Below are 18,935 nucleotides of genomic sequence, written 5' to 3'. Positions count from 1 at the left end.
AATTGACAAAAATTCCCCTTTCCCAAATTGGAGGGTTTCTCCTTTGTTAGATAATCAAGAAACTCACCCTGAGAAGGGGGAGACGTGTCCCCCTAGCATTTCTTTAAAACTTTCATTAAATAAAATTAAACCTAGCAGATTATAGTTGATCCTAAATAAAATGTCACAATCCCGACTTACGCACGAATTAAATCATCAACAGCAAGTCCAACGACTCGCCTCTTAAAAAAGTATGAATCTCAATTGTAACATCCCATTCAAGCGTTTTATCACATAAGCCAACACATACAAGAATCAGATGCTTCCTAAAATGAAGCCCTCAGGGGACGGGAAGAATCCCTAGAAGAAACACACACACACACATATATATATATATATATATATATATATATTTGACATTTTTAATCTCTACCTCGTTTCACTAAAAATGTAAAAAGCCTCGACCACCAGTCCAAGTTATTTATAGCATTTGAAGAGGCACAAATGATTGAATTTTATCCATAACTCAGACGGGTGAGCACTTGACGGTTCCGCCACAAGCAATCTCCTTCATGCTTGACCTGTTCACAACACCCCTGTTAGATGACATTAAAGCAATCAGTTAATGACCTCCTGCGAAAAAAAGTTATTTCCATAAACGTTATGAACAGCACTTAACAGGAGAAAGGCTTTTTTTTTTTTTTTTAGGAGAGGGGGAATGGAAAGGGTCGATGAAGATGCACGGCAACAAGAAAAGAGACAAAACTAATTTTTTATGCAAAAATAAGTTACAAATCTCTGATGAAATCCCTATAAATCAGCCACAGAAATTATTAAAAGAAATCAAGGAAGCTTTTGGGAATGGCTCATGAAAATACACCTCAATTAAAGATCCTGCCCTTGTATGTAAAACCACTAATCTTAATAAAAGATCATCCTTATGTCAAATTGAATTTGTCAGAGGAAGCAGGTGCTGCTGACTCTACTCGGCCACAAAACTCATCTTGCATACAGTTACTAGAATCAAATGAAGGCTATAAAGATTATAAAGAAAAAAAGGATGCTAACTAATTTGAAAACATTTTGTTCAGTCCAGTCGTCTCAACTAACGAAGATTATAGCTTGACACTATCTTGTTCACCATTTTATCTATTCATATCAACTAATTTTTTTAATATGAACAGAAGAAAGAAAAAGTACATTTACTATTGTCAATAATAAATTAAAAGCAAAAGCATTGTCCCTCCCCATCCCCAATTTGAGTAACATAGCAAATTCACTTTCAGGGGGATTCAAGCCGGAACGGTTGTTCTGAACAAGAAAGTTCAACCCAAATGATCTTCCTGTAACCTTGCAGTTGAAATCACTTGAGGCAAGCACTTAAACAGCCAAAAACAATGGCCTAGGTTTTTAAGCAACAATGAGTAGGATCCTCACCTCCAGAGAGTAGTAAATCATTTGCCTGCTTAACTGTTGAGTTCAAAATTTACTAAGCACACCCATTCAATATTTTTATAGAGCATATAATTATGGCTGCATAAACCCAACAAATGAGACCCTAATAATTAGCAAGATGAACAAACTCATTAGATCTGCCTAGGAGAGGCTACACCAATATTTTGTCAAGCCTTGAGATATATCTCTTGATTATGGTATTCTCTCAGAGCCACGCACTTAAATCAGTAAAATCTATTGCCAGATCCCTTGCAAAGAGTGTGTGTGTCATCAAACAACTAGTTACAGGGCATAGCTTTCCCCTTCATTGTTGAGGTGGGGCTTCAGGAGTTGCCTGCCTTTGCCCTCGCCTTTGCCCTCCCCACCCTCGTATTCTCTTTTCTCCATAAATGAGAAAAAAAATTGAAACTATTCAATCATACTCATCATTATTGGGGAAAATATTATTCCAAAATACAGCATATATCACCTATTAAGTCATAGAAAAACCCATGAGATGAAAAAACAAACATAATCAATATCATCAATAATTAACATAGTCATATCTTCAAGACTTGGAGTTAGTTGCATGTATTGTCCTCCGGCATTCCTTTCTATCACCCTCTAGTACCATTCTTTTTTGTAGAACCAATGCTATCAGAACCAGCACCACCATTTGTCCAGAAAGGCGGTTGGGTATGGGTCGACCACTATAACAGATGATTGCATCGGTGATGATGAAAAATACAGAAAATAAAAATAAAAAAAGACTTTCAAGAGAGGTAGGATCCACCAAACCCCTTTTTCCATCCCTCCCCTTCTATCCACATGCAGGGGAAGAGTGGAAATGGGAGGAGCCACACCTCCCTACCTCTGTATAACTTGAAATAGAACACTTGCTGATGGGGGAGGGTGGTCACTCCCCGTCAACTAGCTCTTTGTAATCAAGGGGGTGAGGAAGAAAAGCAGGCCAGCTCAATGCAACATAGACTTGAATTGTTAGAACTGGCCACACCCATTGGTTTTCCCCTTCCCCTGAGTTTTTTCTATTCTACGACCACAGAAAGTACCGATTGATCCTGGTTCAAGCAGCAGTCCAATTCAAGTCTGATAATACTAAACATAACAGGCTCCAGCCTCAGGCACACTTTTCAAGCCTTTCCTTACCACCTTTTTTGTCTTCCTACCTTTCTTGTAGGTCCATCTATTGCCATCATCAACATGTCAATCTAAATCATTTCAAACACCTTGAGTATTCTTGTTTACCATGTTACTCACATAACTGTCATCCAATAAGGGCATCTGTGTTTGACTTTCTGAATATGACACACATCCATCTCAACATTCTCATCTCTTCCACCCTCTTCTCCAAATGTCTAACGTCTCTCTCCATAAAGCACATTTAACTAATTCTAACATCCAAAATACAAACACCATAATCACATTCAACCATGACAAGCTATAACTCAGACTTGAATAATAAAAAAAGAAGGCACACTTCACTTATATGTAAGAACCTTCCCCATGAAACAGCAAATGATGCAGATAAGAAATACAATGTTGCGTAAGATTGGATAAACGGTAACTCACCTATTTAGGGACTGGATAACAGATCTTACTCCTTATCAAATTAAATAGGTCATATCAGCAGGGCAATCAGAATATTAATCAACAGTGAACACTAATGGCGCCCATCAATTATACGAGAAAGACAGTATCAACATAAGGAATAACAAAGGTAAATAGAAATCATGACAACATGCAAACTGGTTCAGGTCAAAAGCTCCAAAAGTGTCAAGAGAACACCAAAATCTAAATGATCATGAATTATTGCTTTATAAATGAACTAGACATGAATATGAAAGAACCAAAAGAACAGGTAATTCAGATGAGACCAGCATGGCAGGACAACATCCATATGGCCAACATAAATAGAGATTCTGAGGGCAGAAGAAGTTTGGTTCATCGAATACATACCATCAAGAAGAAACTGATTTAATATTTCTTACTAAGTCCAATTAAGCGGTTTCAGACTAAGGATGCAACATTAGTACTGACTGCTTGAATCAAAACCCTACAGCAAAGGGGATGATGACATGGACAACAGTGATGCATAATGGCTTATATGGTAAAGACATATCTAAAGAACTACTCAAGTCATAGCAACAAAACCAGATATGATATGCAATCAATCAAGTATTGGCTCAAGAACAGTGATAGACTGCAGCACCATTTCAAATTTTCACGGAATGACAGGTACGTCTTTTAGCAGTTTCTTTCTAATAGCAATGACTTGAATCTTTATGCAGTTCCCAGTAATGTCAGTCTCAGATACGATTCACCAGACTGCAGCTGGCATCAAAGTAACTGTTTGGATTAAAAATGCACCAGTTGTCCAGAGAGAAAGGTTCATTCCATTAAGAAGCAGAATTATCCATGGAGTCATGGAAAATACTTCTATTTAAGAAACCATGAATATAAGGGGGGAAAAGGTTGTAACATCACAGTATATTTAATCTCAAGAAAAGCACTGCAAGGACTAGGTTTTACAGCATAATAGAAAGAGAATCCACATCAGACATTCAAGATATTACAATCATCTACATAAATTTCGGAGATAACCTCGACAACAATAACAACAACAACAGCAGAAACAAGAATACAACAACAAAAAGATAAACAATAACCAGTTTGGAAGGATCGAACACATCTGCGGAAGGACAATAAAAAAATTTGTCCTTCTTAAAAACCAGACAAACAGCACATATAATGCCACTCCCACGATTATTCCAAATAATAAAGCAAGAACTGAAATGCATAAGCTTATCAATCACACATCATCTTTCTGTTACTTAGATTATCCAAGCCTAATGCTTATAGGGAGCATTCTTTGTTCCTTGTTTTTCTCTTTCTTCCTTGACTTGAACCCAAGACCTCACAGGAGAAATTCCCCAATATGACCACTGAGCCAATGGTCCAATCCACCATTATCTTCCACAACTGTGGTTCTGCGAACAAGCAAAGTAATGGAGAATTGCATGACTTCAAAGAATAGCAACCAGAAGTATTTATCAGCTCAAACGTATGCCAGATATGCTTCTGTTATTGAAATCAAATTATTGAGAAAGCAACAATGGAAGCCCAGAAACATTCCGTGCCAGTCCTCAAACACAAGATGACCATAAGAAAACTGGGTATATCCCAATAGCTCTTCCAGGTCACATTCCAAAACCCCACAAGAAAGATACAGTCAGCAGCCAACTTTTCCTTCCCCTTTTTTTCTTTCTTGGCATTTTAAATGATAACCACAAGCTACCTTGACTTAAATCTTATCTAAGTAGAAAAAGAGAATAGTTGTAATAACCAAATGTGCTTTTTGTTTCTCACATTAGCTATTGAATTATTAAAAAAATAAGGAGCATTAATTGGTCACTTTCTTGTTCATCCTATTTCTGAAGCGGATTCATTGGGGTTTGGGGGATGTCTTTCGTGCTCATTGAAGACAAGGGAAACATTTCAAAACACACCAATCCTAACGGGCATACATGCCATATAGTGCTGCTATACACGCACGGTATCAATGAAAGCAGACGGACCATAGGAACTGAAACCGCATTGCATACTTAAACCCAACAAAAAAAAAAAATTATATATATATTCTGGAAAAGTTAAACTGCTACTTAGTTTACGACTCGGGAAAAAAATGAGTAAATAGAAAGATGAACATAAGAAACAAATGAAACAAGAAAAATAGAGGAAGCTCATCCCACCTGACGTTAGCAATCAACGAAAAGACGGCAACGAAGGATTAAGCCCCAGCAGCATCTGATTTCCACTAGGCAAATATGCTACATTCGGTGATTTGGCAAGAGTAGCGGCAACCTCCCTAGAAGCCTCAATTTTCCTAAGCTCAATAAGGCTCATCCCAGCTGTGTTCGTGGCATCCGAAATAAGCTTCGCAGATTCACTCTCTCCCTCGGCCCTGATAATGGCCGCCCTTCTCTCCTGCTCAGACTTGGCAACAACATACTTGGACCTCTCGGCTTCCTGCTGTGCAACCTGCTTCTGCTCGACGGCCTTGGAGAATTCAGCCCCGTAAGAGAGATGAGTGATCGCAACATCATCTAGGACTATGTCGAAGTCGGCGGCCCTCTTGATGAGAGACTCACGGACAAGGGCAGAAACGTGGGGCCGCTCGGTGAGAAGCTGATCAGCGTTAAACTGTGCAACAACGGCCTTGAGGACCTCGTTTCCGATGGAGGGAAGCACCTTCTCGTCATATTCAAGACCAAGGTTCTTGAAGATCCTGGGGAGTTTGGAGACCTCAGGACGTGACAACACCCTGAGAGAGAGATTGACCATCTGGAGATCCTTAGTACCGGAAATTGAGGGGAAGGAATGAGGGCGAGTGCGGATGTCGAAAATCACGGGCTTTTGAAGCCAAGGGATAAGAAAGTGAGTTCCCTCGCTGACGGACTCATCAAGCACTCCTCGGAAACGATCGAAGATGACGGCACGCTGGCCACCGTCGACGTTGTAGAGAGAGGCATTTAGAACGGTGGCACCCACACCGAGGCCGAAGGCTGCGCGGGCAATGTTGGTGAGGAAGGACACTGCGGCTTGGTTACCACTACCAGCCATGTTCGAATCAGGGAGGTTTTCCAACTATGCAGACGCAAACGAGGGCCGATCGTGATAAAACCTAAACCCTGAAAAGCCAACATTGCGTCCGGCCTTTGGGCCTTAAGATTTGGGCTGGAATTGCTTATATTTTTAAATGGGTAAAATTGAACGAGTTCATTAGAAGGTCGAGTAGAGATGAAAATCCGACAGTTTTTTTCACTTCGGGCCTTCGATCCTTCTCTTCCCTCGTGTCGCCGCTCCCTGGCCCGCTACACCATATCCGGCTGAAATTACTGTATTACCCTTTAAAATAATTTTAATAATTTTCTTTTGTTGTGATTATAAAAAATAGTTTGATATGGAGAATCAGGTTATATCGGGAATCCTCAAGCCGAAACTTGAAAGGGCTGCGTTTGAGCGAGTCAATGATTCCCATTTACGAATCAGGAATTTTGATACTCAGAACAATGGAGGGTACTTTAGTCATTTAATATCGTCTTGTCGGTTCCTCCGACGTCCTGTCGACACGCAAGTCAATAAAGAAAGCTGGGAAGAAAAAAAAGGATTCATGAAACCAGGCACGGCAGGATTGTACACGAGGGGGGAGCAAATGAATATGGAATTGCCCCTGGTTTCTTTTCTCTGTTCTCACTCATTTTGTCTACAAGAAGAAGCGATGAAGGGGGAGCAGAGAAGGCCCCTGTAGAAACGATGACGGCCAAGGGAGAGAATCGAGAGACCGTGGAGGGAGCGGAGGAAGAGCTTGAACGAAGGAGCCGATTCCTGAGCGGTCTAATTGAGAGGAAGAAAGCCGGAGAGCAGAAGGAGCAACTGGAGCGACTTAATGTAAATGTGCGAGCGGCGGACATGCCTGTGGCTCTACAGAGCCGTGCCTTCCGCTGCGCAAGAGACTCCCTCGACGCAATGCCCAAGCTTGACAGCAAACGTCTCGCCCTTGCTCTTAAAAAGGTATGACTTCTTTGTTTCCCAGACTCTTTCCTAGTATCGAAATGTCAGTTTCCTGATTCTTAGTTTCGTTGAAATTTCATTTTCTCTTCTTTGGTTTCAATTGTAATTGAAGTCACTGAATCACGAGTATGATTTTTACTGATAGCTGGAGTTTCTTTGTAAATGGCATATAGTATGATCCGGTGAACTGTACTATTGATTTTCAGCTGCTGGCTTCCCTTCTGTCGACATTCGTGTGGGGGAGTTCTGTATGATAAGTTAGACCCTGCGAACAAAGTCAATTACTCTTTTGTAGCTTTGGACGAGATTAGTGAGAGTTGGGTTAGGGATGGTTCGTTTCACCCCGTTCTGTCTTTAAATCAGATCTTTATTTTGTTTTTGGCGTGTGGAGTTGGTGGCTGGCCGGAGCTTTTGGACTGTCGGCTGTTTTAACATACTAATCTTAGATGATCCCAGTATTCTGTTTATGTCATTACCTGGGGTGTCTGTTACCGTGCTTCTAGCTAGAATTTTGCTGTTAACTTCCTGGAGGAAGACGAACTCTTGTAGTAAAGTCACTGACTTCTATTTACACGATGTGACTTCCGCTTTCTCCCAATAAGCATTTATTTTTCTCGAAATTCCTTTCTGTTTATTGTGTTATTATGTAGCGTCTGGCAGACAGAAAATATAATGAGTGATAATTTCTGAATAAGTAGATAAAACGGAAATGCTGGGTTAAATGACAAATTTTGTGGCTGCAATCTTGTAGGGACGGACAGAGAGCATCCTGTCTTAGTTCCTTAATATTTCAGATTTTTATCGAATCCTTTCATTTTCTTTGAGATCTTTTGGAGTAAAAGTCAGGACCTTAGTCAAGTCGTAACCCATGATTTTGTGGTAATGCCCTGGTGCATTCCACTTTGAAAGCAGCCTGGAGGTCCTTTCTCTATCTCAAACGCCATTAAATTCATTTGATCTTTTCCTGGCACTCTAAAAGCGTTAAGGGCATTCCAAAATTGCTGCCAGGTGGTTTTCTAGAAGCCCCTGATAAAGGAAGAAAGTTGTGGCTAGTGATTGCGATGCAGGCTGTAGAGTAAACTGTAAAGGAACACTGACTTAATTTCCAAACAGTATTTAAGTCACGAGAAGTGAATATACAGGAACTTTTGTTGGTCTCTTGGCATGAAAAGCTACCACACCTCCTACCACACCTCCATTAGATCTTCATTAAAAATCTTTTTGAGTTCATTTTCCAAAAAAAAACTTTCAGTTGGGTAACACAACAAGATTCAATCATTAATGAGAATGGAGTGGTCCTTTCACATGTAGTAGCTCTACGAAATGAAATTGTTATTACAGCCTTTTCACGACAAACGAAAGTTAAAAGACCACAAGGTTCAGCTGTTTTCTGCTGCAAGCTGAAGCTGAGTTTTAGCTTGAACTGCCTATATTTTCAGAAACATTACTAGAATCATGTCGACTGCACCTTGAAAACGTTGTTATAACTGTTGCTATGAGCAAACTGCTAGCAAATGTAGTCATCCACGTATCAAAAATAGTCCCTTAAGGGGTGATCCAAACTGTGTCGTTCAATTACCTTGGATGGTTGTAGAAGACACGGAAAGGGTGCTCCTGTTATCCTATCTATTTGAACTTATCACATATAATTGTTACTTTGGTAGGTTCACCCAATCAAAGAAGAAGAAACATTCACTAACAGTTTCTTCCTAATGAATTTGTTACCATTGCGAATGTGTATGATATCTGTTGGGTCCACATCCTTAGGTCTGCTAATTGCATGGCAGACTCCCTTGCTAAGGAGGGTGCCAATCGTCAACACCTTGTCATAGGGCATAGTTACCCGCTCTAGTTTGTATCTTTCTTGGAGGGTCTTCTTCTTCCCTCCCCCTCTTGTTATTTTTTGCTTGTCTTTTGTGATAACATCAGTGTCATTCAAAAAAGAAAAATCAATTTACCATTCCAGGAGAACTTTGTAGCTTATTTGAAATGATTTATTGCACGCTTCAGGATATGTGCTGCAATTTTTTAGGTGGATTGTGCTGTTTTTCTAATTAATAGATGAGCAGTTATGCTTTAGAGAATTCTTAGTGTTTAAGTTGCTTTGTCTGAGAAACTTAAGATTCAATTCTAACTGCACTTAGTGATGTATACAGTATAGCTAGCTTCTCATAATTTCAATGTACAGACAAATATTAATTGGACCAGAGTGAGCCCACAATTTGGGATCATTCATTGGATGAAGCTCTTCTTTAAATCAAAATGTATTTTTTTATATCATTAGATGAAGGTACTGCAAGTTTCAGTGGTAGCTTTTGTTGACTCATACTGTTCATAGTTTGCTCCAGAATCTATCTGCTGATGAGACTTAAGAAGTTCCTATTTTTAGGTTTCTTTGGAGATGAATCTGCTGTAAAGAATCCTAGGAAGCCAAGGGAAAGGCGAGATTCACTAATTTCTGAACTCAGGATGAACAGAGTCTGTTTCCTGAGGCTGTGTATCTATGAAACCTCATTGCAGATGCAAAATAAACACTACCACTTTTAACAATATTGTTCTGACTGAAGACAACTCTGCCAGTTTGTAGCAAAATGGTTTTAAAGTCATATGCTTTGGGAAGTTGGTGGTTATTTCAAGATGATCTGTGGAGCTTGTAATTGGTTTCTAGTTAATAGGGAAAACGTGTCAACGGAGTGGTTTATTGGTTCATTAACTGAGACCTCTCCTGTCTTGAAAGTCTAGTATCCTACAACCTGTCGCATAGTTTGAGAATATTGGGTTAGTGTTACTTGGATAAGGAGGCTGGAGCTGGACTCCTGCTTTTGTTTGCACGGGAGTGGAATTTGTGCATCAAATAATATTGAAGATAGGGGAGAAGGATAATTTTGGGATGAGATTGTTATCATTTCCAACTGCTTATGCAACTTTAGGTAATTTAAACTAATGTTATTCCATGATTTTTCTATCTAGGTAGAAATGCTTCTAGGCTTGTAATCCTTGAATTCATGTATATTCTACTATGTATTATCCTCCTGAAAGAAATTTATGCAGTTTCAGATTGTCATATTTGGTTAACCTTTTCTTTAAGTTGGTATTCCATTAATCTTACTGCATGAACCATGCTCCTCTCCCCCTTAATTTGAGAACTATTATCTTTGGCTTTAAAAAATCATGTGATGCAATTTTTTGGTACTCTTGGTTTTTTTGTTTATTCCTTGGGCAGATGCAGCATGTTATGCTAATTTTTATGTCATAGTTCCTCTTTATTTCCCTTTGTCCAAAACATGGGAAATTTGTTCTTAACAAAACAAGAAGCTGGTGCTTTCAAGTATAAAGAAGCTATTTGAGGTACACCAAATATTCCCTTTGGACCTCTCACTGCAATGTGAGTTTTCCTGCAAGTTCAGAATATAAACTGTTATACAAGGTTCTAGCCTGCCAGTTTTCCTGCAAAAATGTATCCCTTTGTCTGTTAGTGCTGGGAGCTTCACTTCAAAATGACCAGCAAACAAATTTAAGTTTCAGCCGTTTCTCTGTATCATATTAAATCCTTTGAATCTTTTTATCTTATTGGGTATGGATCATGCAAAACTTTGATGAATTTATTACTTTCATGTGGCTCAGGAATTTGATTCCTCGTATGGTCCTGCTTGGCACTGCATTGTGGGGACAAGTTTTGGTTCATATGTGACCCACTCCTGGGGTGGCTTCTTATACTTCTCCATCGATAAGGTTTACATTCTTCTTTTCAAGACTGCTGTGGAGCCTTTAGGGCAGTGATAGGCAGTAAAATGTTTTTCGATTCCACACTTTCTGAATTTTTAGTTAGACGATTGTAAATCATAAAATACAGGAATGAACAACAGGTTTATGTTCTGTAAATTTGGATGGTTCAGTATTCATTACATGTATTCTCCTTAATTCGGTTCCGCCTCAATGTCACTTTCGGAACGGAGGGGTAGTGGTCGTAGTTTTAGAGAAGTCTGAGGTTTTTTGTATTTATCTAAGCAGAGAACCCTAATTTTTAGATCCTATACAAAAGGGCAACTTCAAGAGTCCCTCTCGGCAGTTTGCTCCTTGTTCTTTTGGAAAGCTATCGCTGGCGGCTACGGCAACTTTAGTAGCCGCAGCTCAGCCGACGGAGCTCACCTGCAATTTTTTTCTTCGCCGTTGCTATTCTCTTCCAAATATCTCATCCATGTCTGTTTTTTTTTTTTTCTTGTAGCTCTCTTCTGCGTTTAATCTGTTTTCTGCTGAAATGACAATAGTTGTTATTACTGAGCAGAAATATGAGAAGAGAAGCAAGACTAACATCGGGCTTTGGACATGCTATTTCCAGTTCTATATGGTTCTAGCTTTTCTCGTAGCTCTACATCTTAATTCGATTTTGCTTTGAATTTCCGAGTTATAAATCATTCTTTTTTTGCCTTATCCAGTGTCTGCAGGACTCTCGTCAGATGTCCTCTCTTGCTAGTTTTTCGTAGTTCTTCTCTATATCTCTGTCTTCTGTATTTGCAATCCACTAAAAATTGAATTTTTTAGTACGTCACTGATTACCCTTGCAATAATGGGTTAATCGATGACCAGCTCGATGATGATCTGTTGCTTTAACCACACCGAACGTGAACTGGAAGGGGGCTGCTAATCTCTGTCGATTTGCCTTTAAAAAAAAAAAACAGTTGTTTCAATTCTTATTGTTGCCTTGGGACTCTTCTGTTTAAGACATGAGATTAAGATCTCCGTTCTTAAAGAGAAGACGAAGGCGTCGAAAAGCGTTGAAGCTACTGGAGGTTGACTCGCCTATTTTTGGCTAATTGGTTCCCTTCTGAGTTCTTATGTGGAAAACCCTGGCCGTAATCTGAGAGCTGGACAGAATTTTTTCCTCCTTCGCTTGGAAATATCTGAAGAAAATTTATCGGATTTGATCTTTTCATCTTAATGTTTTACACAAGTTTTCTCAGATTTATTCAAAAATTTGTAGTTTGATGAAGTAAGCCAAATGTCTATATAAAACCTTCTTTTAACACAAATAAGCCTTCATTTTTTCCTACTCGGAGACCGCTCGTAGAAATGTACGAAAGTACCTTACACTCACGTAGTAAATACATTACATGCTAACATTAACTTAACCACACAGCTAACAGTGGATCAACGAGGCAATGGGCAATGGTGCCGGTGCCGGTGCCGGCGCACTTGGCAAACCAAGCTGCATCCGTAACTGGGCATCAGCGAAGAGACGCTCGGCGATCACTTCGTTTGCAGCATCCGACGGATGAAACGCGTCCCAGAAGACATAATCTCGCCTGTTCTTGCAGACATTAGAGTTGGGCAGACAAAGCCCGCCAAGTGTCGTGTCCACATTGCAGCAAGAAGTGTTGGATACTCTGAAACCTATCCAATAAGAAAAAGCCCATTAAGAAGTGGACCTCGGTCGCGTAAGAATTGAAAGCCCCGCTGGTGATGGATATTTACCGTAGGATCTAGGACTAACGATGAGATCAAGAACAGGCCCGAATGTGTCTGCGAAAGTGAAGCTAGCTCCCGGCAGTTTGCGGCTGAGAGAACGCAGAAGTCTCTGGACGCTGCCATTGAAATCGAGAACCCATGTGTTGACACGTGTCAAGCATCCGCCTTTCTTTGATTTCACCCTCTGAGATGGGATGCATCCCAGTGGACCTAACCCGTGGAAGACTATTTTTCGTGCCCCGAGCTCGTAAAGCATCTACATAAACATAAATTATGAAACATTTTTATTTATAATCAACCTCTTTCAGTGTGTAATTCTCTGATGAAGAACTTCGATTTACGTACCTTGAGCTGCTTCTCTAATGTAGAAGTCATCAGATCGAGGAATTCTTCGTGCGTATACTCCTGACCGTCGGCCAAGAATGGTTGCAGGAAATTGTTGACATAATCGTTGGCGCCTGAAACCAGCCAAGATTTGTTCGAATTATTATTGAGCTACACGCAGTTCAGTTAATCCATTGAAATTGGAGCAGAATCAGTTACCGATTCCAATGAAATACACCGCTTTATTGCACAAGTTGTTCGCGCCCTGTTTTCCAATCTTTGCTTCAATCCAAGTCTTCGTCTTCTGAAAGCAGCTAATCTGATCATCAAACGACAGCCTCTGGACCTGCAATATCATCAAAACACGACAACTTGAGAATTTGGTTCCAAGAGCGAGAAATCTTTTACTTGTAAGTAAAAGCAGGAAACTGTGATAATTACAAAATACAGTCCTGTCTCGCTAAGAATCCCTGCGCCTCCTGAAGCGTAATTCACTCCTTTCAGAATGAAGTCGTCGCTGGCTGATAAGGAAAGGAAAGGCGGTGGCGGAGGAATGCCAAGCTTGGAGGCTGCAATGCAGAAGAACATTCGATAAATTCAACTGTGAATCACAAGGTAATCAATCAATCAATCAATCAATCAGTAGGTCTATATCTTGAACAAGTAGATTACATATAATGTCGCCGATTGTTCTTCCGTTTGTGAATCTTCCTGTAGGTTGCCCACCAGTGTAATCGATTCCATACCAAGGAAAGTTTGATTTGGCCAGAGAATATTGTAGGTGGTTATTGTTTCCGACATCTGTCAATGAATCGCCGAAAACGAATGTCACCGGCGACTCACCTCCGACAACCGCCAAAATACTGAAAATGGTCGCACACACAGCAAGACACGACATCGTCATCTTTTCTCCACGACCTCAGCCGCATGGGTTCCCTGGCACCTTTTATAGCAGCAGTACAGAGGCTCACTCCAGTCATTACATTGCTCATATTTGCAAGTTTTCATCGGGCGCTCACTTTTCCTACCCATGGAAGCATCTGAATTGCAGTAGTAAAGAGGCCACGAGTACGCTTAGTTTGTGTCTCCCGGCGCTGGAGTTCAAGGGTTGTTGCTAGTTTTTCAAACAGTTGGCCAACTCACTGCAGAGGCAGAGTGAAGCTTGAGAACAAACGTACGTTTTTGCTCACTTGCAGAATTAACAGCAGAGAGACGCATCTGCTCCCTTTGAAATCTGCTGCATATTTCTTCTATAGAAAGTTTGTTTCCTTGAGCCTCTTTTTCTCCTCCCTCGCTTCTTTTTCTCCAGAAACCTCATCTGCTTGCGGCCATAGTCATGGCCCGCAGTCTTAATTAACAAGTTCCATCAATTTACTCTCAGGTATTGTACACTTAAAACTGTTCTGTGCGGCTTAATATCTGATTACATTGATTAAGCCAATATCCCCTGTCGGGTCCCACTTAATTTAAAATCTTACCCGTCCAAACAGTATATTGATTAGAAAGGAAGATGTGGGCCGGAGGTAACCCGGAATGTTCAGAAGGGGGGGGGCAATGCGCACCACCCCGTCTTAAAAAAGCAGCGACCGGAATATGATCGTTGGAACCAGCTGGCTGCCATGTCATCTCTGGCAGTCCTCGTGTGTCGGGACTGGCCCGACTTACGGACCGTCTACAAATGTGACCGCGAAACCCCACGCGAAGGCCTATCGGCCGTTGGATCTCTGACAATTTTCATGTGATCAGCAAAAAAGTTCCCCCACCACGACAAAAATGAAAAACCCCGGAGATTTGGTTTTATTTTATTCCAGTTTTATTGTTCCTCGACAGAAACCTTTTTCTCCCCGTCATACTCTCTCCCTTTCCCTTCGAAATCTCTTTCGTTTTCTCTTCTCCTGGTCACTCTATTACTTGATTCTTCTCCTTTTCTGCACGGTTTTGGCGAGGCTTGGGCCTTTTATTTGAGGATTCACTCATGGCTCCCTTTCTTCTCTTGCTGTTGGCTCTATCGGTTTCTGCTGCGACCGATGTTGCCGAAGGTACGTTCTTGTTACTCTTTTATTTTTCTTGTCTGTGTTTTACCTATTTTATATCTGATTCTTGCTGGCGGTTTTACAGTATGATGAACTTCAGTACAGTTTTTATTTCTTGGATTTTTTTCTGGTTGAGAATAAGAATGACTACTTTTGCAGTCATGCTGTTATCTTTCCTGTTTAGTTTTAAAACTGGTAGTGCCCGGCATTTCTTGTGGCATCGCTGCGTTTACTGAAATCTTTCTTCTTTTTTCTCTTTTTTTTTTGGAGATTTTGAGATTGAAAGCTGGATAGATTGGTCAAGTTATCCGTCCTTCGTCTAGTCAAATGAGCTGTAGATTTGCACCAGGACATCAAGATTCGAGAAAAATCGCAAAAGAACAAAAAAAATTCTGTCGATCACCTCTGCTTCGCGAAGGAGATTAATACTTTTTAATATTTAGATTAACCCGTATAAATAATTTAAATGTTTGGGATAGTTCTTCAGACTGAACCGTCCGCTGAGATTGAAAAATTGAAGCCGTATGAAAGCATTCAAAGTGCCGGTTTCTAGTTTCGTCTTCTCTGTCCTCTGGTTCCTTTTCCCTTACAGTTATGGCTTTACAGTGATTTCGCAGAACAAGAGACACCGGAAAGTAAAGTATGCGATTTCCTAGATTCTGGCCCACTCTATTTTGTTCTTTTCTTCACTGGCAGCTTCACGGTCCAAATGTTTCTGCTGGGCTTCTGAATCCGAGCCTTGTATAAACTTTTTCCCGTCGGAGAATCTCTTTCAAGTGTATTTTTCTTCCTTATTTTGCGTTTCTTCGATGGTCATGGCCCGCGAACGGCATCATATCAGGAATGTTGGTCCAGCTCAGGGTGTATTTCATTTGTCGTTCGGTGTCGGGCAGTGACCAGTAGGAAAGGGTTATTTATTTTTCTGCTTCATGTCCTTCGTGGTCCCCGCTTCATTGCCCGTCCCAGAAGGAGATATTTTAATCACCGCCTCTCCCTGCGCTCCTTTCCACGACCCACATACGGTCCATTTCTATTGGGGGTCCGGTTTTTTCAGATTCAAAATTTGTCGATTTGATGAAATCTCTCTAATTTGCCATGTTCAATGCGTTATCTGACCCACTGGCTTTGTCACTTATCGAAGATATGTGAATAGATTACAACATGAGGGCGACAGATCGAACCATGCTTGTGTTTGTCCTTGGCTTGCAGCCGACTAGCCTTTGTCTAAAAAATGTTTTCTCGGACTTTAAAAATTGTGAATGGTTTTGTAGCGTTAAAGGCAAATGCTCATTCCTTTTGTAATTAGATTAAATGGGTAGGTTTGTTAGAGTTCATATTTGACCATGTGAATTAAGATTTTTTTTCTATTAGTTGTGAACTGTGCGGTGTTTTATTATTTAGTTAGTGACATACTAAATGGTACTGAATGCTGGCTCTCCATCACCTGCGTCAACAGACAATATCATGATATTTCACGCCCTTGTCTTGTGTTTGAAAAAAACACACCGGAAGAGACTCATAAATGCACCTGAAGGGCTGTAACTCCCTTTGTGCTTGGATAAATATTAGTAATTTGGGGGGGTAATTCGGCCCTTTTAAGCTAAGCATTTTGTTGTGTGGATCCCATTGCCTGCCTGCGTATACTTATGGGATTTCTGGGTCCATTTGTTAATAATAGCACATTATGGTGGAAAGGTACATTCGTCACTGAAACTCAATGGTATTTGGCAGACTCTAAGAGCGTGTTTGAGTATTGCAGTCAATTTGTTTTATTAATATCCTTAAAATCAAGGTATGCTATGCGTGACTGTTAGCTGCTTCTTCCTCTTTGTATCCTCTCTCTTCTCTTAATAAAAAAAATCTTAATTTTCAATAGAAAATTACAAATTAAAATAAGCATCAAAGATGTTGTTGTTGTTTGGTAACTGGGCTTTCTCTTTGATTTTTTTTCAACAAAATATGGAAAATTCACTTTCTTGCTTCAACAGTTGTAAGTTCCATAATGGTCCATCGTATATTAATCTTTTATGTCCCTTCTTGCAGACAAGGCGTTCATTGGTGTGAACATGGGCACTGACCTCTCAGACATGCCATCCCCCACCCAGGTGGCAGCCCTGCTCAAAGCTCAACAAATTCGCCATGTGCGCCTCTATGATGCTGACAGAGCCATGCTGGTGGCCCTTGCCAACACCGGGATCCAAGTAACAGTCTCTGTGCCAAATGAGCAGCTTCTTGCGGTGGGACAGTCCAATGCAACTGCTGCTAACTGGGTGTCCCGTAATGTTGCAGCTCATATCCCTGCAACTAATATAACAGCCATAGCTGTTGGATCTGAAGTCCTGACTGCCATGCCCAATGCAGGCCCAGTCCTTGTATCTGCTGTCAAGTTCATTCATTCTGCTTTGGTTGCCTCGAATCTTGATAACCAAGTCAAAGTTTCAACCCCACATGCCTCCTCTATAATTCTAGACTCTTTTCCTCCTTCCCAGGCCTTCTTCAATCGCTCTTGGGACAATGTTATGGTCCCCTTGCTCAAATTCCTCCAGTCCACTGATTCTTATCTCATGCTTAATGTGTATCCATACTATGATTACATGCAATCCAATAGTGTGATCCCTCTTGATTATGCACTTTTTCGACCTTTGTCTCCTAACAAAGAAGCGGTGGATGCAAATACCATGCTGCATTACACTAATGTCTTTGATGCAGTGGTTGATGCTGCTCGTTTTGCGATGGCCTATTTGAACTTCACAAACATTCCTGTTGTTGTAACCGAATCAGGGTGGCCTGCCAAGGGTGATTCATCTGAACCAGATGCAACAGTAGATAATGCCAACACTTACAACAGCAACCTCATCCGTCATGTGTTGAATAACACTGGCACACCCAAATACCCTGGTGTGCCAGTAAGTACATACATTTATGAGCTTTACAACGAAGATTTGAGGCCTGGTTCTCTCTCTGAGAAGAACTGGGGCTTATTTGATGCAAATGGGGCCCCAGTGTATGTGTTGCACCTGACAGGGTCTGGAATGATTCTGGCTAATGATACTACAAATCAGACTTACTGCATTGCAAAGGAGGGCGCTGACTCAAAGATGCTCCAAGCAGCATTGGATTGGGCTTGTGGACCTGGTAAGGTGGATTGTTCACCTTTGTTGCAGGGGCAGCCATGCTATGATCCTGATACAGTAGAAGGACATGCAACTTATGCGTTTAATGAATACTACCATCTGATGGGTATGGCATCTGGAACGTGTTATTTCAATGGGGTGGCTGCAATTACTACGACTGATCCAAGTATGAAACATTTCGCTCTCCAACTTATTTCTTTTTTTTCCTAATCCGTTGCCTCTTTTCAGGGAGTTAAAGTGGCTGAGATTTTATTCATATCTGTGTGCTTAATTGCTTTCCTATTTTTATGTTTCATCCTGTTCATTTGAAATGGAACGGCTAATAAACCCACCTGATCTAATTTCTTGAGTTTCTATTCTGATGATTGGCACTAGAAAAAAAAAAAAAACTATTTTTTGTTGAAGTGATTACAGCATGGAAGTGATTTGTTGGATTGTTTTCTTTACGTGTGCAGGTCACGAAACCTGTTTGTTTGCAGGAAGGTAAGGCTCTCTCCCTTAGCCCTATTATCATTGTCTACTTGTGGAAAGCTGATGAAGCTTGATGCCCTGAGGGCAGAGTATAGTTCCTCTTATAAAACGAATTTGTTTGCTGGTGCAGAGGTGGCAAAAACGGCACATTTTTGAATAGCACTTCTTTGGCTCCTTCCTCCAACAGCACTACGTCCGGCTCGCCTTACCGTTTGTCAGGAAATTCTTTAATTATCGGAAGTCTACTCTGGAGTATGGTTTTCTTGTGACTTTGGGTCGATGTTATGGGCATTTTTTCTTTTCATTTAAAATGACTGGGTCGATCATTTTCGAAGATGAAAGAATGACAGGGTCGATTTTGTTTATGCCTCTTTTGCGGGTGGCAACGACGGTCATCGGTTAGCGGGGGCAAGGACCCTGTCTGATCTGGTCTGTACAGAGAGAATTGGTATGAAAATTTCTGAAAGGATTTAGCTGTTTCTGCGGAATTCCATGGCAGGTG

At 40.7% G+C, this 18,935-nt stretch overlaps 4 protein-coding genes across 5 annotated transcripts; 2 read left to right on the top strand and 2 right to left on the bottom strand.

The window, feature by feature from the left end:
* Window positions 1-187: 187 nt before the first annotated feature.
* Window positions 188-6,098, bottom strand: LOC137957346 (prohibitin-3, mitochondrial-like). 2 transcript variants are annotated; one of them, XM_068805107.1, is made up of 2 exons: window positions 5,184-6,098; window positions 188-575 (listed from the first exon to the last, which is right to left on the bottom strand). In XM_068805107.1, the coding sequence occupies exon 1, from the start codon at window positions 6,052-6,054 to the stop codon at window positions 5,197-5,199; it is 858 nt and encodes a 285-aa protein (XP_068661208.1). In that variant the 5' UTR covers window positions 6,055-6,098; the 3' UTR covers window positions 188-575; window positions 5,184-5,196. The 2 variants fall into 2 exon arrangements, with proteins under 2 accessions (XP_068661208.1, XP_068661209.1); XM_068805108.1 differs by having other exon boundaries at window positions 188-560.
* Window positions 6,099-6,623: 525 nt separating this feature from the next.
* On the top strand, window positions 6,624-11,007 carry LOC137957351 (uncharacterized). The gene is made up of 2 exons (XM_068805112.1): window positions 6,624-7,005; window positions 10,630-11,007. Exons 1-2 carry the CDS (start codon window positions 6,748-6,750, stop codon window positions 10,783-10,785), a joined length of 414 nt encoding a protein of 137 aa, XP_068661213.1. The 5' UTR covers window positions 6,624-6,747; the 3' UTR covers window positions 10,786-11,007.
* A 939-nt stretch (window positions 11,008-11,946) lies between these two features.
* On the bottom strand, window positions 11,947-13,979 carry LOC137957344 (GDSL esterase/lipase At5g37690). The gene is made up of 6 exons (XM_068805105.1): window positions 13,468-13,979; window positions 13,237-13,364; window positions 13,015-13,141; window positions 12,817-12,929; window positions 12,478-12,727; window positions 11,947-12,396 (listed from the first exon to the last, which is right to left on the bottom strand). The coding sequence occupies exons 1-6, from the start codon at window positions 13,697-13,699 to the stop codon at window positions 12,143-12,145; spliced, it is 1,104 nt and encodes a 367-aa protein (XP_068661206.1). The 5' UTR covers window positions 13,700-13,979; the 3' UTR covers window positions 11,947-12,142.
* A 617-nt stretch (window positions 13,980-14,596) lies between these two features.
* LOC137957341 (glucan endo-1,3-beta-glucosidase 3-like) lies at window positions 14,597-18,912 on the top strand. Its single transcript, XM_068805100.1, has 4 exons — window positions 14,597-14,834; window positions 16,872-18,128; window positions 18,418-18,445; window positions 18,564-18,912. The coding sequence occupies exons 1-4, from the start codon at window positions 14,771-14,773 to the stop codon at window positions 18,700-18,702; spliced, it is 1,488 nt and encodes a 495-aa protein (XP_068661201.1). The 5' UTR covers window positions 14,597-14,770; the 3' UTR covers window positions 18,703-18,912.
* The last annotated feature ends 23 nt before the right edge of the window (window positions 18,913-18,935 follow it).

Source organism: Aristolochia californica, unplaced genomic scaffold (genome assembly GCF_029961685.1).
Source record: "Aristolochia californica isolate CCGP_79_NKW_82.1479 unplaced genomic scaffold, dmAriCali1.0.hap1 SCAF_2, whole genome shotgun sequence".
Taxonomy (NCBI): domain Eukaryota; kingdom Viridiplantae; phylum Streptophyta; class Magnoliopsida; order Piperales; family Aristolochiaceae; genus Aristolochia; species Aristolochia californica.
This window is presented reverse-complemented; position numbering and strand designations above follow the sequence as displayed.